The sequence below is a fragment of the Hyla sarda genome, chromosome 2 (genome assembly GCF_029499605.1).
Source record: "Hyla sarda isolate aHylSar1 chromosome 2, aHylSar1.hap1, whole genome shotgun sequence".
NCBI lineage: Eukaryota > Metazoa > Chordata > Amphibia > Anura > Hylidae > Hyla > Hyla sarda.
The window spans coordinates 426,157,944-426,180,609 of NC_079190.1; the positions used below are offsets into that span (position 1 = coordinate 426,157,944).

Consider the following 22,666-nt stretch of genomic DNA (forward strand, 5'->3'; position numbering starts at 1 on the left):
ACAAAGCACAATTGGTCACGCGAAAAACAAGTTCCCATATGGGTCTGTGAATGGAAAAATTAGTCTCTTTAAAGCCAAGGAGGATGAAAACTAAAACACAAAAATCTAAATAGGCTGTAGTCCTTAAGGGGTTAAAGGAAGTACCCTCTCTTGATACATCCCATGACTTTATTAGCTTTAGCAGCAGCTGGCTGGCACTGAGCACTAAAGTTCGGCTTACTGTCCACCATTACCCTTAAGTAACCTTACATTTATCATTATTAAACTTCTTTTGCCATGTCTGTGCCTCCTTGAGCTTCCCTAACTCCCTCTGTAATATTATGTTATCTTCCTCTGTGGTGATCACCTTATCCAGTTTATTGTCTTCTACAAATACTGAAATTCTATTCTGTAATCCCTCAACAAGAAGTGGACCCAGTACTGACCCTCATGGGACACCACCTGTAATTGTTTTGAACCCCATTTGGCCTTCATTACTGCAGCAATCCATCATAGCATAGATTCCACTTGGTAGTAAAGTCATTATGCAGGAATATTTGCCAGGATCACTTCTCTCAGTTGCTATAGCTGGTGCAGGGTCTGGGACTAGATGTCTCGTATCCAGCAGGTGAAAAAAATGGATGCAGCTATTGGCACCTCAGGATGATTCGCCCATGTCTCAAAAGACGAAGATAGGCAGCTGGTGGTAATATCCTTTTTCTTTATTAGGTTTAGAAGACAGTATACATTTTCCTGCATGTAGTTATGATTTTTTTCAGAAGTTCGACAAAATCAAACCTATATAAGTAGGGTATCATTTTAACCGTAAAGACCTACAGAATAAAGAGAAGGTGTCATTGTTACCAAAAAATGCACTGCGTAGAAACGGAAGCCCCCAAAATTACAAAATGGCATTTTTTCCTTCTATTTTGTCGCACAATGAATTTTTTTTCCGTTTCGCCATGGATTTTTTGGTAAAATGACTGTCACTGCAAAGTTGAATTGGTTGCGCAAAAAATAACCCATCATTCAGAATTTTATGTGCAAAATTGAAAGCGTTATGATTTTTAGAAGGTGATGAGAGAAAAATGAAAATGGAAAATGCTGAGTCCTTAAGGGGTTAACACGGAACATGATCCGCAGATTACTGATCACTTGATTTCATTCTTCATCCCGGACCCACATGTACCATTTCTATGCAGGGATGCTCCATTTGTAAAAGGTCAGATGTTGCTAATAAAGTGATCATCCACTGTATGTCTATGGAGATGTTATTGCGTTTGTTAATCAGTTTATATTAATGCTTTAAATATTGACCACTACTTGTAATATACAGCTTGAAACGTCGCCCTGAAGTGGATGAATAAATCGGCCCTCTTTTTGGAGTTTTAGGAGCTGCTGAGGTTATCATAATGCTCCAAGTTCAAGTGTAGCTGAATGAACAACATGCTATTTATCAGTGTGTAGTAAAATATAAAAGTTTATGGACATGTTGCAAGCACAAAGGACAATACTGACTAAGCAAATAACTATTGGAGTGTTAAAAAGGACTTAAAGGGGCCGACCTGTCATTTTAAGTTTTACAATTATTTAGAACAGGGTTTAGAGACAGAGATTTATTGAAGACTTGATGATATTTGACTACATAACGTTCCCATGTGATTGAGTACTCACAAGGATGACGAGCCAAACTAAGACAAAAGGTGTTTCATGGGAACGAGAATATAGTGAATTGTCACAAGCAATAACCTTTTGGGCCTTTGGACTAGATGCATTAAAAGTTCTTCTTGAAGGTGAGTTAGAGCTGTATGGTTAGGTCAGTAAACTTCCATCATGCTAAGTATAATGATACTACAGTCTTTGAGGACTGTTTTAAGTGGTGATAGGATTGCCAAAAGTAGCAAGATTTCTCGACAAGCAAAGAGAGTCACTGGTGCTCTGTAATACAGTCACTTAGGCTACTCTGTCCTAGAAAGTACAAAGGACACCCTCGTGGAGTGGTCATAAAGTGATTTATCTTTGGCCTTTCACAAAGGGCTGGTAACAAACAGTAGAGCAGGTCCAAGTGGTCATGTAGACTTAGATAGTAGTAAGGTTTTGAGAGGGACCTATTCCAGAATACCTTGACTTTAGAGTATATTTCCAAATTCTTTATCAACATTAGCAATTAATGGATAGCAGGGAGACAGAATGGTTTTCTTTGAGGACACATCTTTTTCATTCAAAACCCCCACTTTCCCCTCTCCCTCCTGTATTCTTTACCAAATGCCCTGATTTACTATTAAGAGTTGATACATTATATCATTGTGGATAAAAAGACATTTGAGTTTATAATTATCGTTTCTAATTCAATAAATACAAATTTGATATCAAATAAAAAAATAATAGAAATTACAGTACCTAAGTTTCTAAGCTACTTAAAGGGGTACTACCGTGCTGACTATTTATCCCCTATCTAAAGGATAGGGGATAAGTTGCCTGACTGCGCGGGGTCCCGCCGCTGGGGACCCCCGCGATCTTTCACGCAGCACCCTGCTCTCATCGGGCCCCGGAGCAAACATTTCTCCGGGTCTGATGACTACCGATCACGGGCCCGAGTATCGTGACGTCACGGCTCCGCCCCCATGTGACATCACGCTCCGCCCCCTCAATGTAAGTCTATGGCAGGGGGCGAGACAGCTGTCTCGCCCCCTGCAATAGACTTGCATTGAGGGGCGGAGCGTGATGTCACACGGGGGCGGAGCTGTGACGTCACAATCACCGGCCCCATCATCCGACCCGGAGTGGATGTTCGCTCTGGGGCCTGATGAGAGCGGGGTGCTGCGTGCGAGACTTCGGGGGTCCCCAGTGGCGGGACCCCGTGTGATCAGGCAACTTATCCCCTCTCCTTTAGATAGGGGATAAGTTGTCAGCACGGTAGTACCCCTTTACAGCAGCCCTTCCATCACCAACAACCACACCACATTCAAAATAATTAATTCCCCATTCTAATGCACGGTTTGAACTTCTGCAAGTTGCCTTGACCACGTCTACATAGAAACATAGAATGTGTCGGCAGATAAGAACCATTTGGCCCATCTAGTCTGCCCAATAATCTGAATCCTATGAATAGCCCCTGAAGGATAGCCTTATGCCTATCCCATGCATGTTAAAACTCCTTCACTGTATTTGCAGCGACTACTTCTGCAGGAAGGCTATTCCATGCATCCACTACTCTCTCAGTAAAGTAATACTTCCTGATATTACTGTATAAACCTTTGCCCCTCTAATTTAAAACTATGTCCTCTTGTAGTAGGTTTTCTTCTTCTAAATCTCATCTCCTCCTTTGCCGTGTTGATTCCCTTTTTATTTATTTAAAAGTCTCTATCATATCCCCTCTGTCTCTTCTTTCTTCCAAGCTATACGTGTTAAGGTCCTTTAATGTTTCCTGGTAAGTTTTATCCTGCAATCCATGTACTAGTTTAGTAGCTCTTCTCTGAACTCTCTCTAGAGTATCTATATCCTTTTGGAAATTTGGCCTCCAGTACTGCGCACAATACTCCAAGTGAGGTCTCACCAGTGCTCTGTACAGCGGCATGAGCACTCTCTCTTTCTACTGCTTGTACCTCACTGATTGGAGAAGACGTGGCACACTGCTCCCATAGTTCTGCTGCCACTTTTGATAATGGTCACAGTGGTTGAACCTCCACCAATTGGCATTGGTGTCTTATTAAAGGCACCATCAAAAATATTTTTCATGAGACAAGCTCTTTAAATGAGCACTTGCATTTAATCTTGGTCTCAGCCTAATCTTCAGCAGTGTGTGATTCTTTGGTAACCCAGGGACCGGTGCAGTACTCATTGCATGTAAGTAACATTCATTAATAAGGAGTCTGACTTGTTAATCCATGTTTAATTATTGGCATTGGGCCATAGTTGAAGCTGTGTGACTATGGACAACCTGTCTTTAGTCAAACAGTATGGGTGAAAATGTTGTTACCTTGAAAAACAGACTAAAATTAAAGCTTTGTACCTAGAATTGAAAGACCGTGTGGGGACAAATAAAAAGACTGACTTGTAGCTATGCTTATAGACCTTTTAATAAAAGACCTGTTGATAAGTGAGAATAATATAAAAGGTCCAGGAAATTGTAATCTATCAGTGCCTGCAAGACAACAGGAAATTGTCACTATAAACCATTCACAATGCGGTATTTGTACTGTGGACACTCTAACCAAACAAGAGGCAGGTGGACCATTCTAACATGCATAGGTGAAACAAAGCTATCAGTCAGCTAAAGAAATCTCACAAAGTAAGAAAAAATAGCAATCTAAAAGACCACTGATCTGTATATCAGAAGTCTTCTAGTATTATCTTTAAAGGAGCACTATCCTTATCTCCATAGGTTATGAAAGAGTTTACAGTGTGACTGTACGGTAAATGTTCTTGACGGTTTTCACTGCTTTAGATCGGTAAGGTAACATAACGATTGCAGGGGCAAATCTTTTTTCTGAATATCCCATCAAATCTGCGGGAAACCATGCCAGAGGGCAGCAGGGTGGATGGTCCATAGGTCTCGAGCCATGCCCCATTTATCCCTAAAGGTAACTGGTTGGAAAGTGTGATGCAATAGGTCCAGCTTGCAGCATCCAGTGTTCCTAACTAGGACATCTTTTGATCACTGGTGGTGTGAAAGCCCTTTAGGGTGATCTTATGCCTTCTGGTTTTGTTCAAGTCTTTTGGTGCAGACTTGCCTCAGAAGTAGTACCTGTCTATAATTTATCTCCCATTCTGATCCATGACTAGTTTCATCATCAGCCGAAATGATCACTTATCTGCATGGGGCCAGTGGGGTCTGATTCATGTACTTGGCTATCTTTGTCCATTCCATAGATTTGAATCCAGCGCTCGTGTTTGACTGCTGCTAACTTCATACTGGGAAAGGAAGCATGGGACCTCTAATTTCATGATTGATGGTGGTCCCAGCCCTTGGATCTTCACAAATCGAACACTCATTACCTATCCTGCATGGGCAAAAACCCTTTTAAGAAGACCCTTCTCATTGTCAAAAGTCATAATCAAATAGACTTCACATATTTTGTGACTTTGTAATGGAATGGATGTACAAGATTTACACACAACATTTGTGTATATAAGTTTGCTGTCGTCATGGAAGTATACATTGTGCAAAGCCGCCTTGCTGTCTACGTATGATAAATGTGCTCCCAGACATTTAAAGACTATACAGATATACAAGAGTGGAAAATATTGGACAATCCAGGCCTCCCAATCCTACCTGTATGACGGTCTGTTCTGAGCTTGACGTACATATTGGCAGATGCTCTGCATTTTTTTGCAAACTTGGCCTTTGTTGAAATTCACCTGCAGTTGTTTCATTTATAAATGAGCAGTGCCTGGTACTCCGAGCCTTATCAGATTGGTTTACAGAGGGAATTAATCCTTTCGAAGAATCTTACATCAGTGGTGTATTTCAGTGTATGTTATTTTAATACCGCTTAGTCATGGATATCAGTCATTGTAGAGCACAGCAAAAATGGAATGATAAGAAAAAGTTAGATTAAGTAAGACAGAGCTGTTTCTTTTTTATTTATATTGAAATATTGGGGATAATAGTGAAGTTTATCAGAGAATAATGGTGAAGCTCTGAGCATACCTCTTTAATTTTCTATAACCTACATTTTTCAACAAATTTAAATTGCCAATATAGATTTAGTTTGTTGTACTTGTTTAGCCTAGCTGCTATGATGTCTCTGACAATGCACTTAAAGAAGGCTATGTTAACATGACCTATTTAGAAGATGCTTGGATTGCTGTGACAGATTTTCTCTCGATATGTTATAAATTAGCCCTTTGGTTATAATCTGCATATGGCTGCACACCATATAATCTGCATTCAATAGGGGTTTATCTGCATATGAAACCACTGACTCTAAGCTCTGATTAAAGGGGTTTTCCGGGCAAAAACAGCTTATCCCCTATCCAAAGGATAGGGGATAACATGTCTGTTTGCGGGGGGCCCGCTGCTGAGACCCCCCGCGATCTCCCTGCAGCACCCGCATTGTATGCGGGGGCCGAATCTCCAGTTTCGGAAAACTCAGAGTTTCCGGGACTGGGGACGTGACATCACGCCACGCCCCCTCCATTCATGTCTATGGGAGGGGGCGTGGTGGGAACAGGACGAGACTCTTGGAGGAGCAGACAGGCAGAACTCTACTAACCTGTGGCTGTCCTCTATTGTATTACTCAGTATATTATGTGCATATTTGGTTTAAGACTTCTTGTGTCTGCAGTATAGACATAAGCCGTAGTGGCATTGGAGCAGAAGCTTAAAAAAGTGGTGCCAGCAGATCTTATATCCCAGGCATGAATAGCACCTAATGGTCCTAATTGAATTTAATGTGGTCTTTTGGGGTTCTGTCAGGTTTTGTCATGGTGTCTTCTATTCTCCAGGACAAAATAACACACTATGCTGCACAAGTTTGTCTGGTATTTTTGATGGAAACTGCAACAGAGACACCCAATGGAATAGGTTCTATGCAGGTGTAAATCCAGCCTAACAAGGTATAGCCATATTCACAACTGCATTGGAGGGTATATTAGGAGCCTCCATCACAGATTTTAGGAAAATCCCAGACAAAATAGTTCTGTATGCACTACTATGATGTCCGGTATATTGCTAGACAACATACTGGAAATGCAACGTGCCCTCTGGTATTGACTGGGGTCTATCAGGTATCTTTGGTGTGGGGCATGTAGTGGATTCTGCACAGCTATATTTTATTTTTTTTGCTACCTGTGACTAAGCAGAATAATAGAAAGCATGAACGGAGAAGTGAACAAGGCCTGAGCCTAACCAAACACAACCTTTGAACCGAGCTCTGCCGAACCAGTACTGAGATGAAAATGAAGCTGATCAGAATTTAAAGGTTTTTCTCTGACTTTCTGGTTGCAGAAAGTGTTTTATTTTTTATTTTTTTAACCCCTTAAGGACGCAGGACGTAAATGTACGTCCTGGTGCGGTGGTACTTAACGCACCAGGACGTACATTTACGTCCTGTGCATAACCGCGGGCATCGGAGCGATGCCCGTGTCATGCGCTGCTCCCGGCTGCTGATCGCAGCCAGGGACCCGCCGGCAATGGCCGACACCCGCGATCTTGCGGGCGTCCGCCATTAACCCCTCAGATGCCGGGATCAATTCAGATCTCAGCATCTGTGGCAGTGCGCGATTTCAATGAATGATCGGATCGCCCGCAGCGCTGTTGCGGGGATCCGATCATTCAGAACGCCGCACGAAGGTCCCCTTAGTTGCCTCTGTCCGGCTCCCGGCGTCTTCTGCTCTGGTCTGAGATCGAGCAGACCAGAGCAGAAGATGACCGATAACACTGATCTGTTCTATGTCCTATACATAGAACAGATCAGTATTAGCAATCATGGTATTGCTATGAATAGTCCCCTATGGGGACTATTCAAGTGTAAAAAAAAAATGTAAAAGTAAAAATAAAGTGAAAAATCCCCTCCCCCAATAAAAAAGTTAAACGTCAGTTTTTTCCTATTTTACCCCCAAAAAGCGTAAAAAATAAATTTAATAGACATATTTGATATCGCCGCGTGCGTAAATGTCCGAACTATTAAAATAAAATGTTATTGATCCCGTACGATGAACGGCGTGAATGTTAAAAAAAAAAAGTCCAAAATTGCTACTTTTTTAATACATTTTATTTTTAAAAAATTATAAAAAATTTAAGTTTTTTATATGCAAATGTGGTATCAAAAAAAGGACAGATCATGGTGCAAAAAATGAGCCCCCATACCGCCGCTTATACGGAAAAATAAAGTTAGAGGTCATCAAAATAAAGGGATTATAAACGTGCTAATTTGGTTAAAAAGTATGTGATTTTTTTTTAAGCACAACAATAATATAAAAGTATGTAATAATGAGTATCATTTTAATCGTATTGACCCTTAGAATAAAGAACACACGTCATTTTTACCGTAAATTGTACGGCGTGAAAACGAAACCTTCCAGAATTAGCAAAATTGTGTTTTTCTTTTTAATTTCCCCACAAAAATAGTGTTTTTTGGTTGCGCCATACATTTTATGATATAATGAGTTATGTCATTACAAAGGACAACTGGTCATGCAAAAAACAAGGCCTCATACTAGTCTGGCGATGAAAATATAAAAGAGTTATGATTTTTAGAAGCCGAGGAGGAAAAAACGAAAACGTAAAAATTTAATTGTCTGAGTCCTTAAGGCCAAAATGAGTCTGAGTCCTTAAGGGGTTAAATAATTTCTAAGTTGTTATCCCTTCACATTAGCATATAACAAGATATCTTTAAGGGTAGGGACTAAATGATTTGCATGATGTATTGTTCAATGAATTTTATTAATTTATTTTCAGAGTCAATTTGCATCAACACCCACAATAGGCCACTCTGAACTCAACCTCTCATGTATACATGTAAACACTGTAGTTACCATGTTTCACCCCAATTAACACAGACACAGTACCCACTTTTCATTAGGTAACACTGTCATCGTTCACATTTTACTGTAAATATTTATTTTCTTTTAGATATTGATGTTTCAGACAGATTTATTTATTACTTTTAATGTGTTTCTTTAAGTACAATTTGTTAATATGTGCCCCTCTGGGAATTTTAGTAACACACCCTGTCTGCACACAGTTAAAGTTTTATCGATTTCTCTTGGCACATGAACACTTTGTGTAACAAGGCAATGCCCTAGTTTCCTTTCTACTTTACAAATTACTGGATGAATGCCATAACTTGTGCTGGAATGGTTGTATTATTCTGGGACAGGAGGTTACTAAAGGGGAAAAAAAAGCTACATTTTTGCATCAGTTATATTCATACACACAATACAAATTTAAAGCTACTTATTGACAATATGTTTATTGAACAAAGATTGTTATTACACATGAGAAAAAAAAAAGCATAGAATAGCATTTACAGTGTTGAAGTGTTAAGCTTCCCATATCCTATTCCTTTATTGGGTTTTTCTGGCTTGTACTATTAACTTCTACTTGTATTAGTGGCACCTGAGGTATCTGGTGAGTGCTCCAAAGAGAGTCAAGTCGGCCATACAGATTAAATTAAATTAAAGATGTATTTCGGCTTAAGACATTTTATCCCCTATCCAGATAGGGGATAAGATGTCTGATCGCGGGGGGCCTGCCGCTGGGACCCCCCACGATCTCCCTGCAGCACCTGCATTCGAGACTAGAGACATGACGTAACACCACGCCCCTCCGTTCATGTCTATGGAAGAGGGCATGACGTGTGTTACACCCCCTCCCTTAGACAGTTCTCCAGTCTCGGAAACTTCCGGGTTTCCGAGCCTGGAGACACAGCCCCGCATAGAATGCGGGTGCTGCAGGGAGATCGTGGGGGCGTCCCAGCGGCGGGCCCCCCCGTGATCAGACCTCTTATCACCTATCCTTTGGATAGAGGATAAGATGTCTTAAACCGGAATACCCCTTTAAAGTTGTCCGAACCCAACGATTTTGATATGATGTGTCTGGATACCTCCTGCCTAAACCCAGAGGTAGATGTTGGAAAAGAGAAGGATTGGACATGTTGCATTGCAATTGCCCAGTCTTTTTGTTTTAGGGAGGTAAGCCAAGCCTCAATCCATTTCATTGTCTTCTGGCTATATCTGAAGACCATTGTGGCATTCGGCACTGAGACACTTACCAATCAAAACTTTTGGCATTTATAGTTTTTTTTTTTTTTTTTTTATAGTGACAGTAATCCTTTAACCCCTTAATAACAATGGATGTATATTTACGCCCTAATGCACTGGGACTTAGCGCACCAGGGCATAAATTTAAAGGCATACTATCAATTATGTTTGTCACAATGGGGGAAATAGTGTAAACTTGCACCAGATTTGACAGTGGCTCAGGCTGTTTTAAAATCTGGCACATCTTTAGACTGTCTAGCCTACGCTTGCACCATCTATAACTTGGCTTCCTTTTACACCAAATAGGTGTGCCAAAATTTTGCGCATTTCACCAAAACCACTTCCTAGAAAACTACAACCCAAGGGTCGAGTAAAGAATAAAATTGTCTTAAAAGAGTCTAAAACGCATAAGATAGAGGGATGGTCTTGAAATTGGCAGGTTTGGCTAACTTTACTATTGTGTGTAGGGGAACATTTAGGTTATACATATGTGTACAATCGGTAGGCGATAGGGAGAAGTCTGGTTTAAAGGGGTTCTCCGGTGCTTACACATCTTTTCATCTTTTCCCCTATCCAAAGGATAGGGGATAAGATGCCTGATCGCGGGAGTCCCGCCGCTGTGGACCCCCGTGATCTTGCACGCGGCACCCCGTTTGTTATCAGTCCCCGGAGCGTGTTCGCTCTGGGTCTGATTACCAACGACCACAAGGCCGGCGGCGTGTGACGTCACGCCTCCGCCCCCGTGTGATGTCACGCTCCGTCCCTCAATGCAAGCCTACGGGTGGGGGCGTGATAGCTGTCATGCCCCCTCCCGTAGGCTTGCACTGAGGGGCGGAGCGTGACGTCACACGCCGCTGGCCCGGTGGTCGCCTGTAATCAGACCCGGAGTGAACACACTCCGGGGACTGATTACAAACTGGGTGCCGCGTGCAAGATCCCGGGGGTCCCCAGCGGCGGGACTCCCGCGATCAGGCATCTTATCCCCTATCCTTTGGATAGGGGAAAAGATGTTTATGCACCGGAGAACCCCTTTAAAGAAAGCAAAGCCTCCTTATTTAGTCTCTGTCATTGTTTTACATTTTTAATTTTTCTTATAATAAAATAAAAAAAAAATTTATTTTACACTTTTCAAGTAAGTTTGTTAGTAAAGGTTTAATGTGAGATTATTTTCTTTGGTCTTGTGAGATTCATATGTACAGTCCAGCTGTGTGTATATAAGGGAACCCCGATGACAGTGCAGACAATGTTCCATGTTTCATTAGGTGTGCTGAAACAGCTGAACGAAGGGAAAACAATGGCGCTCTGCCACCTGCATTCTCAGGGCCTCCTTTGTAGACATTGATGCCTGACAGCAGTGAGTTATTTGCTGTTGAAAACTGATGATTTTGGTTCTTTTTATATATTTATATATATATATATATATATATATAATTTATAGATTTTTTTTTTATTGGTAAACAGAATAAAGTACATTATACATATATTGGATCAATATAACAGGAATATTACAAGGATAAAATTACAATATTTAGAGTTGTCTGGAATAATATATTCTGTTTATTTTTTGCTATAAAATAAAGATATAACAAATCGGTCTTGAGTATGGAATTATTAGAATAACTGCCGTTAACCAATTCGTACTAATCACTACGATACGTGAGAGTTATCTTAAAAGGCTATATGAACTATAACCAGGAAAGGTATTTGGAGGGTTAATTAAATTTAGAAAAAAAAAATGTCAATGTGTCAACTGAGTAGTACGACTTAAAACTTACTGCTAAAAAGAAAAACAAAAACAAATCACACAACTTTAGTCGACTACTACATTAGAAAAAGATAAAATAGATCAAGGGGGAGATTTATCAAAACCTGTGCAGAGGAAAAGTTGTCCAGTTGCCCATAGCAACCAATCAGATCGCTTCTTTCATTTTTCACAGGCCTTCATGAAAAAGAAAGAAGAGATCTGATTGGTTGCTATGGGCAACTGGGCAAGTTTTCCTCTGCACAGGTTTTGATAAATCTCCCCCCAAATGTTTATATGCTATGAAGCAAATTAATATAGTAAGCTAAATCATATAAAATAATAGAGAATATAAGAAGGTCATCACTAGTAAAAAAAAAAGTGTAGTGAGAAACGATTATTCTCTTTCAAATCAAATGGATTATTTGGTTCTTTTTTTGATGACATGTCTTGTACTTGAAGTGGTGTATGTTGTGATTGGGATAAAGCATAAAATATACCATAGCTGCAGACATGAGCTTTTAGTTACATTTATTATCAGTACTATTGGAGCCTGTAAAAAGAATATTTATTTGGTGCCATCATATTCTGCAGCACTTTTCAGGAGGACACATGTACAGACAATACATAGTAACAAAATAATCAACAATTAAAACTGTGATGGCCTTGCTCACATGAGCTTACAATCTGAGTTACAATCTACATTCACATCTCGTTTTTGCAATACGGTTCCCGTATCCAGTTTCAGTGTAAAAACCGTATGTATAGACATGCCATTGAAAGCCGTATGCCAAACGTAGCATCCGGTTTTGTATCATTTACGGTTTTATGCTGTTTTTTTCCCGTACACAAAACCTTAGTCTACTATGGTTTTATGTTCAAGTGAAAAACCGGATACAGCCCGTGTACGTTTTTTTTTTTTTTTTTTAATGGTCGTCAGTGAGAACCATACAGAACCGTATGTGCGTACGGTTCCATCTGGTTTGCACAATACGGTTTTGCAGTTTGCACATGCGCAGTGCACGCCGAAAGTTCTTCCCACAAATAGAAGAAGAAGAACTTTATTTAATTAAGGACAAATTATTTTAAACGTATTAAACCGTATGCAACTGGACATCCATTTTCAAACCGTATACGGTATAAAATGTATACAGTTGTACACGGTCGTATACGGTTTGGTCCGGTTTCGAGACATACGTTTTTTTTTTAACCAAAAATCTGATACAGGAACCGTATTGCAAAAACGAGATGTGAATGCGGCCTAAGGTTATCACACCACCAGGCTCGTGCCCGATGAGAGTACCAATCAAGTAACTTGGCACTCATTAGGAAACCCTGTTACTGAGCAGTCAGGGTAACCCAAGCGATCCATCTTTGTCAACCACACATTCCCTATTACACAAGATGTGTGCCCAATAAATGATAGTTTTTAAACCTGCGGCCAACAAATGTGTGTTTCTTCATTCATTTGCTGGTTATTGGGCCTTTTATACATGGCATTATTGGCCTGTTTGGGTGAAAGAAGAGTTAAAAATGCTTGTTTTGCAAAAACAACTAAACAGTAACTAAAAAGTAAGGTTCTGCACATTAATACAAAGCTATTACAGATATATAGTGCATGGAGTGTAGAGGATACTGTTGAACAAAAGGGGAATGGTGAAAGAAATGGATATCAGTTGGGCAATGTGGTAGCTTGCCTAGAAAGATGAGGCTTTAGAGCATGACTAAAACTGGATGTTGGGAATTAATCAGATTTTCGTGGCTAATGCATGCCGATGGACTGGTGCAGCATGAGAAGAGACTTTAAGACAAGAGTGGGAGGTTCAAATTATGGAGGTGCAACACTATGCACAAACACATCCTGCTAGGGGTTTTCCCATCTCATATACTGTTGTATATGACATCATACCTTTGTGATTGAGATTGGTTGGGATCTCAGAGTTTGGATCCTCACCAAAGAATGAAAGGGATGCAACACTGTTTCAGTTTTTAGCCCAGCCACTTAACTGTGCAGAGAATTCGCTTAAATGGAGCCGTGCTGCAGGATTCTGCAAACCCTAGTTGCCCAGGCGTTTCTGTGTATAGGAAACACAATGAAGGGTTCATGACACTACACCAAAGCTGTGTCACAGTCAGTGGGGTCCCAGTGATGGGACACCCTACCAATCATCATAACACATTCTAGTGTTATTCATCACTTTGACATGGGAAACCTTCGAACTAGTCTTTCACTTTTGTTTTGGCAAAATCTAAACTACCTTATACTGTATGAACTATGTGTGATAGCCCTTGGGGGGTGTTGGTAGTGGGGTATTGTTTCGGTAAATGAGGGGTTAATGTTAACCCTATAGTTCGTGACGCCAGGCTGAGGGCTAGTATGCTGAGGTAATTCTCTGGCCTATCGCCGCCCTTCCCAGTAACGATAGGTGCATGTAATAAAATGACTGAAGATCCACAAAGTAGTTGAACTTCAACTTGAAGAACTTTACTTTAAGATGCTTGCGGTACATCCAATGAACAATGACAGTCTCAGGCAAACAGTCTCTATATATCTCAATGACTGGCAATTGTTGCGGATCTTGAATTAAATTAAAGTCTCTGAATTTAGGGTAATTATTGCAGATCCGTCCGGATTTAGGGGATAGATAAGGTCCGGTGATCCTGCAGAGTGCCTAGGGATTGATACACTCGCGATCCTAAATATATCAGCCGTTGCCACAAGGCTCAGGCCTAACTCACTGCGACAGACAGCTGCGCAGATCCTGCTCGTTTGACAGTCCGGGAACAAGAGAGAGAACAATGGCCGCTGCTCCCTTATATGGGCAGGGGCGGGGTGAATCTGATTGGTCCGAACATCCGTCATTCACTGTTACAGTGTGATGGGTAGCATACGTCACAGGGACCTCCAAAAGTCCTTAAGCAGAAATACCATAGAGTTCACCTGACCACGTGACCTGCAGGTCCTGCTACGCTATATTCAGGTAATTTACTATTTATAGACATTGATATCATATTTACATGCTTCCTAAATAAACTATTAGTGCAATAACTATCTGGATGAGAGGTGACCAGGGGTGAACTAGACAATGGGGACCCCGACATCCTAGGGACTCTGGTTAAGGGGACCCACACATGCAGGTACCGGATAGGATATGGTACTGGGATACCACATATGTATTAGAATTCCTGTTACTGTGTAATGTATGTATTTTGAGTGATATTGTTAATTCTTTATGTATCTCTAGTTGTCAGTCGGAAAAACTCTACAGAAGGAAGCCCTGAAGAAACGTGTAATGAAACAGGTATTGTGTGCTTTGTATCCTTGGCCACATTTTATAAATAGATAAAAGAAACTCAACAGTAGAGGGTAGAAAAGTAAAAGAAACTGGGTATTGCCTTGTTTGTGTAAGACATTGTTTATAAAACTCTATGCTTATAACAATTGTTTGCTGTGTATATACCCTCTTATTTCTGAAGTACATACTTTTACTGCACAACCTTCAGCTTTTTGAGCCAGGTTATTTTAATTCTCTCTAAGGCTCAGCTCAAGGCATCATCTCAAGTACACTGCAATGGTTGAACTGACTTGTAGAAATAGTATTCATGCCACTCATTTTGAATCAGAATGACATTGACAAGATGATGTTTGATAGGCTTGCACTGTAACTATTGACCGCAGTTTCTAGTCCACTCCAAAACTATTCACTTAGTATACACACTGTAAATACTAAATTATTTATCTTTTTTGCTGAAAAGTTTTTAACCATTTGAAAGCTAAGATAATAAGCTTTTTTTTATGATATCAAGAGCTAAGTCCTAGCCCTAATATTATCATTACAATTTTAATGATGTATTACATACATTACATATATCTAGGACAGTGAAAGAGTTAATCCACACAATTGATCCCTCATCATCTTTCTTTCCCATGCATATTTGTACCAGGAAATCCGCTACTTTACCCCTCTTCCTCTTCGGACCAGTATGTGGCTATAGGACCAGTGTGTGGCTGTAGGACCAGTACTGTATATACTCGAGTATAAGCCGACCCGAATATAAGCCGAGGCCCCTAATTTTACCCCAAAAACCCAGAAAAAAAAAAAAAGTTATTGACTCGGCTATAAGCCTAGGGTGGGAAATACATCATCCCCCCCCTCATTCAATCATCCAGACCCCCGTCATCATCACCGCCTGTCAATCCCTTCATTAGTGGTGTACAACCTACAGACCTCCAGATGTTGCAAAACTACAACTCCCAGCATGCCCGGACAACCATCGGCTGTCCGGGCATGCTGGGAGTTGTAGTTTTGAAACCTCTGGAGGTCCGCAGTTTGAAGACCAATGCGGCCTTCTTCATCATCATCGTCGTCAAGGCAACGTCACTAGTCCGAGGCCGGGCCCGAATCGCGGAGAAGAGGCCCCCCTCCCCCGGTGAAAATGGACAACGTGCAACGACTAATCCTCCCCACCGGACGGTCCCTGCAGCATAGATGGCCCGGACCAGCTCACCCTAACTTCCCGCCGAGGGGAGGTGAGTACAAAACAAAAGGGGGGGGCTGGATGATGACAAAGGCCGCAGTGGTCTTCAACCTGCGGACCTCCAGAGGTTTAAAAACTACAACACCGAGCATGCTGGAAGTTGTAGTTTTGCAACATCTGGAGGTCCGCAGGTTGAAGACCACTGATGAAGGGATTGACAGGCGGAGAGTTCACTTGAGTATAAGTCGAGGGGGGCGTTTTCAGCAAGAAAAATTGTGCTGAACAACTCGGCTTATACTCTATTATATACAGTATGTGACTGTAGGACCAGTGTGTGGCTGTAGGACTAGTGTGTGGCTGTAGGACTAGTGTGTGGCTGTAGGACTAGTGTGTGGCTGTAGGACTAGTGTGTGGCTGTAGGACTAGTGTGTGGCTGTAGGACTAGTGTGTGGCTGTAGGACTAGTGTGTGGCTGTAGGACTAGTGTGTGGCTGTAGGACTAGTGTGTGGCTGTAGGACTAGTATGTGACTGTAGAAGGAGCCTTCACCTCACTGTCCTATAACTAGTCTGAAATCCCATAATAGAATTGTAGTTGACTCTTTATGTAAATCCGAAAGTCCCCACACTTATTTAAACATTTGTAGAGTTGGTGGTGCTAGCATGGGATAGAGTGGGTAGTTATAGGGCTTTTATTTATGCTTTTTAAATTAAGTGATAAAACAACACCACAAGCAATTTGTGTTCTGTAATACAGGAGAAGATAAATTCCATAGGCGTATAAATATTAAAGAGTAAGAATACAGAGATTGATTATGATATTTGCTCTTTATGGCAAGCATCAAGCTGATAGTAGTGCATTCAGTGTTTAAAATAGTGTATACCAGAACACTATAGATAGAGGTAATACACAGGCCGGCAGAGGAGATAACATGCATTGACCGACAGAGAAGGATATTGAGCACCATTCTCTGTTATTGCTGCTCCTCTACTGAGCCATTAGTTATCTAGACCATTCATGTGGCTGGGCTGCATAAACTTGCACTCTTAGTGCTCACATGACACACATGTTTAGGCCAGCAGTGGTGACATCACCAGAGTGCTGCTGCTGGTCTGGATTTTCAATCAAATAAAAAGATCCTGTCCACCTGAAAACTATGAAGTGTAAGCAGGCCAGGTGCACCACAGAGGTAAAAAGTGAAGGTGGGAAAACCCCATTAAAGTGTCACTGTCACTTTAAAAACTTTTGACATGTTCTAGAGACATGTAAAAAAAAAAATTATTGGTCGGGGTCAGTGCTTAGACCCCTACTGGTCAAGAGAACAAGTTGGGATATGCACACAGCAGAACACATTACTCCCCGACTATCAGTGGTCTTTGTCTCACTGATCCATCTATATATATAAAACTCAATGTGTGTGTATGTATGTGTGTATGTTCCAGCATCACGTCCAAACGGCTAAAGATATTAACGTGAAACTTGGCACACATGTTACTTATATGTCAACAACAAACATAGTAATTTAACCCTTACTCAACCCCATTTCCCAGGGTCGGGGTTTTGGTTTAAAGACCCATACAAGTCTATGGGAAATATGTTACTGCATAACTTCCAAACGGCTGGTGATATTTTGATAATACTTGGTCACATGTTACTTATATATCCACTTAAAATATAGGATAGTTAATTTAACCCTTAACTACCCCCATTTGTGAGGGTCGTGGTTTTCGTTTAAAGTCCCATGCAAATCAATGGGAAATGTATGTTCCCACATAACTTCCGTAAGGCTGGAGATATTTCAATACCTGGTACTCATATTACGGGTCGGTATAGGAGGTCGGGGTTAGGAGGTCGGGGTTAGGAGGTCGGGGTTAGGAGGTCGGGGTTAGGAGGTCGGGGTTAGGAGGTCGGGGTTAGGAGGTCGGGGATAGGAGGTCTGGATATGGGGACAAGATATTAGGGATGTAAGAAAAAATCGATTCCTGCGATTATCGCGATTTTTCACTTGCCGATACTGAATCGTTTCAAAATATTTTTGAATCAATTCTTTTAGTGATGTGGAATTTGTATCTCCTGATGCACAGAACAGCATGTCCCGGGTATCAGGAGATACAAGTTCCACATTTTGTCAGCCGGATCTGACGCAGCGGCGCTCTGGATGTATGGAGCGGGCTCCGACTCTGTGGCCCCCGGCTGATTTCAGTATCCGGGGGCCGCTGATGCATCACCGACGCTAATATCCAGCATGCGGTCTTCTGCAGTCTGTATGGAGCGGGCTCCGGACTCGGGCCCGCTCCATACTCTGCAGCCCCCGGCTGTTCTCAGTAGCCGGGGGCCGCCGCTAATAGCCAGCATGCGGCGATCGCCGCGGCTGGCTATTAACCCTTTAGATCGCCGCTGTCAAAGCTGACAGCGGCGTCTAAAGGGAGATGTGTATGCTCTCCGTGGCTCTGTCATTGATAGAGCCTGGCTGGACCAGGCTCTATCAATGGATCGCAGATAAATGGAGTTCAATAGAACTCTATTCATCTGTCTGAGGAATCTAATGATTCCTAAAAGACTAATAAAGTGTACAAAAAAATAAAAGTTTTAATAAAAGTGTAAAAGACATTGTTTTTTAGACAGAATCGGGATATATCGCGATGTATTGTCACTTAGACGGTATCACGATATATCGGGATATATTGAATCGCCACACTGGTATCACGATTCGAATCGAATCGCCAAATTCTTGGCGATTCACACCCCTACAAGATATGGGGTTGGGATATGACAACAATATATGAGTACGGGATATGAAGTCAAAAGCTTCCTCTGTTGATTTTCCTCCACAACAAGGATTAGGAAGTAAAAACCGCGCAAACGCTGGGTACTCAGCTAGTAGACTTATAAAACAAAGATCGCTAAGAGTTGCCGGTTCTTGTCCCCCCTTGTTCTCCTGATTGGTGGGGGTCTCTGCACTAAGACCCCAGCCAATCAAACCTTTTGACATGTCTCTATGACAGAAGTCAATGTCAAAAGTTTTTTAATGGGACAGTGCTTATTTAAAGGAGTACTATGGTGATTTTTTTTTTATTATCCCCTGTGCCCGTGCTGCAAAACTGTACAAAACCAACTTTAACTCACCTGCATACGTTCCCCCGTTTCTCCGATATGTGTCCCGTTCTCCGGTCCCTGTCTTCTTCCGCTTCCTGTGGGTTGGTGAGTCACGCTGCTCTCAGCGTATAACCGGCCACAGCAATGTTCCGCTGCAGCCGGTGATACGCTGAGAGCAACGGGCACAGGGGATAATAATAAAAAAGCCACAATAGTACTCCTTTAAAGGGGTGCTCCACTGGAAAACATTTTCTTTTAAATCAACTGGTTAAACAGATTTGTAGATTACCTCTATTAAAAAAGAAATCCCAATCCTTCCAGTACTTATCAGTTGCTGTATGCTCCACAGGAAGTGCTTTTATTTTTGAATTTCCTCTCTGCTGACACCTCTGTCTATGTCAGGAACTGTTCGGCGCAAGAGAGGTTTTCTATAGGGATTTGCTCCTACTCTGGACAGTTCCTAAAATTGACCCAGGTGTCAGCAGAGAGCACTTGTGGTCAGGCAGAAAGGAAATTCCTGTGTATTATACAACAGCTGATAAGTACTGAAAGGATTGGGATTTTTTAATAGAAGCAATTTACAAATCTGTTTAACTTTCTGGCACCAGTTGATTTTTAAAAAAAATTTCCAGTGGCATATCCCTTTAAGGCTTTAAGTTCACACTGCATCAAAATTCCTAACATATATATTTTTTTAAATTTTTTTTCAAACTAAGAGAAAAATACATGCCTAAAATGTGAAGTCAAAATTTGCGCGACTTTTTAATGCATGAAGCTAGGAATACTGGCTTCATAAAAACCTGTGGTAACAGTCCATTGCTGTAAACTGGTAGCTCTATCTTTCTTTAGCACCACCTTAGTAATAATACATCATGTAAAGTGTTGCAATCTACAGCCTTGTGTAAATTATAGCTTTCCATATATTTTATGAAGAATTCTGGTTAACCTCACTGTTATCTATAAGAGTACAGGTGGGACATTGACTTTGACCTTTTTGCTGGAGATCTAGTAGGGTTATCTTAAGCATTCTGAGATCAGTGTAATAAAATATGATGAATTGCAGATATGTTCATGTTTAAATCTTTTTCAAGACAAAACTGGAAATGCAGAAAGCCCTGGAGGAGGATGCCTCTGTGTATGAATACGACAGTGTATATGATGACCTGCAGAAAACCAAAGAGGAAAGTGCAGCGAAGATGCTCACTGGAAAGGATCGAAAGGTATGTCTGCTCTCACTGGGTACTAAAAAGCCTTTTTCTCTTTGCTGTACACATGTAGAAACTTAAAGGTTTTCCAACTTAAAGGTGTTCCAAACGCTGGAGCCGGGAGCTTGTGACATCATAGCCCGCCCCCTCATTACGTCATGTCCCGCCCCCCTTAATGCAAGTCAATGGGAGGGGGCATGACAGCTGTCACGCCCCTTCCCATAGACTTGCATTGAGGGGGCGAGACGTGACATCATGAGGGGGCGGGGCTATAATGTCAGGATTAGAAAAACATAGATTGCTAATAAAAGAAACGTCTCCACTCCTCAATTTGTGTTGTGCAGTGAAGAGTCTAAAGTCAGCCATACATTTTAGACAATCGGCCGATCCACTGGCAGCTCTAAGTTTAGCTTACTTTATTCTTAGGTGTATGGACGCCTTTATGCCATGTTTTTATACTGTACAGGAAAGAGCAGAATGTGTTTTACAATATAGTTAGCTATCACTACAAAAGTATACTGCATTCTGGCGGAGGTAGATGTCCAGATGGATACTTCCAATAAAAGGCTACGACATAATACGAACACGGCTTTAAAAGCAAATACAAATGTACAAATACAGAATGAAGGGTACGTTGGCTCTGGTATGTGGGGGAAGGTAATAACATAACAGAGCCACATGGTTTCTGTGATTGCTGCCGGAAGCTGTTATGGTATAGGAGAGTCACCCACTCATGACATCGCTCTGTGAGCCACAGTGAAATGCTGCTAAACAGTAGTTACTCTCACCCTGGTATGCTTAATCCTTGTATGTAGTACATGTACAGCTATTGATCTAAATGACTGCAACTTTGTTACCCAGCCTAAGTATATTCAGAACATCCTAAAAGCGGTGGAGCAGAGAAAAAAGGAACAGGACAGAAGAATGGAGAAAAAAATCCAGAAGGAACGTGAAAATGAAGGAGATGAATTTCAGGACAAAGAAGCTTTTGTCACATCTGCCTATAAGAAAAAACTTCAGGAGAAAGCTGAAGAGGAAGAGCGGGAGAAGAGGGAAGCTGCAATTGAAGGTGAGCATTTCATATACATTGACAGAATAGTCCTTATTGATGACCATAAAATAATGGTCAACATTGTAGAATTAGTAATATTGATAGAATTAAATTGGCTTTAAAACAAAGCTTCATACCTCCTGTCCCACCTGAGAAGGCATTTGGGGGGGGGGGGGGGGGGGGTCTAAATGATTTTAAAGGGGTTGTCCTTTGAGAAATATTATACTTACTGTCCAACCTAAAATTCTTTATATTAGTTCGAATATGTTTGTTTTTACACAAAAACATGCTTTTCTCCAGGATATCCCAGGAATAAGTTTTCCTCAGTAATACCAGTAATGCATTCTTAGTCTTGTATTAGCCAGATACCTCTGAAGGTGAAGTTTCTTTTCTGTTTAGCTTTCCTTACTGCCTCACCATACATTAAAGGCATTGTCAGTTAAAGTGTACCTGTCGTCAACAATATATATATATATATATATATATATATATTTGTTATATACATTGGTTAAAAATTTTTATATTTGTCCCTGCAGCTATTGCCTGTGTGTCTCTATGAGGAGTCCAAATACAGGAAGTGAGGGTGGACAAGCAGGGCTCTGTACTCTAAGAAAAAGCAGAACAGGTTGTACTGAAGCTCTATAACACGCTCCCGGCTCATACGTCAGGATGATTGACAAGTCAGGAGTCTGCACAGATCCCTGCTTGTCCTGCCCTCACTTCCTGTATTTGGACTCCCAAATATATACACAATTTTTTACCAATGTATATTACAAATATACATATAATGGTATAATCTATTATATTGTATAAAACATTTTAGTCAACAGGTACACTTTAAAAAAAAATTAAAAAAAACCTTTGTATGGTGTCAAAAATTATAATAAAGCAACTTACTAACATAATGTTAGTAGCTATACTGCACAGATCTCTCCATATAAGCTAAGCTGTCTGGCTTGTAGCTGTGATGTCCCATCACACTCTCTGAAAGCATTCTGCTCCGTCGCTGCTCCCCCTTCCCCTCCTGTCTTCTGAGAGCAAGATCATTAAGGGGGGAACTCATATTACTGCTCATTAGATCATAAGGCAGCAGGAAGCCTTTCTCAGTCACAGTTTGTTTCCATCAGTACTGGCTCACTACCTTCTTATTTGAGAAAGGCCTCACATCAGTGGTCTGGTCTACAGCAGACAGGAGGGGAAGGTAGGGGGCAGGACTGCTTTCAGAGAGTGTAATGTCACAGCTACAAGAGAGAGCAGAGCTCATATGGAGAGCATTATGGCTAGTATCATAATAGTAGTAATGTGCTTCAGGAGAAGGGATGGGCAGCACCACTGTAAACTATTCCAACCAGGATCGTTGTTTTGACCTTCTATGAGCAGTGGCACGGGAACAGTCCTAATATGAAGTC

At 41.2% G+C, this 22,666-nt stretch overlaps 1 protein-coding gene across 2 annotated transcripts in view; it reads left to right on the forward strand.

Annotated features, from left to right (window-relative positions):
• Nucleotides 1-22,666, forward strand: part of NSRP1 (nuclear speckle splicing regulatory protein 1) — a 55,202-nt gene that overhangs the window by 28,448 nt on the left and 4,088 nt on the right. For both annotated transcript variants that reach the window (XM_056558992.1, XM_056558993.1), the window contains 3 exons: nucleotides 14,674-14,730; nucleotides 20,093-20,221; nucleotides 21,068-21,275. In XM_056558992.1, coding sequence (XP_056414967.1) covers nucleotides 14,674-14,730; nucleotides 20,093-20,221; nucleotides 21,068-21,275 — 394 coding nt within the window. The remainder of the gene's footprint in view (nucleotides 1-14,673; nucleotides 14,731-20,092; nucleotides 20,222-21,067; nucleotides 21,276-22,666) is intronic.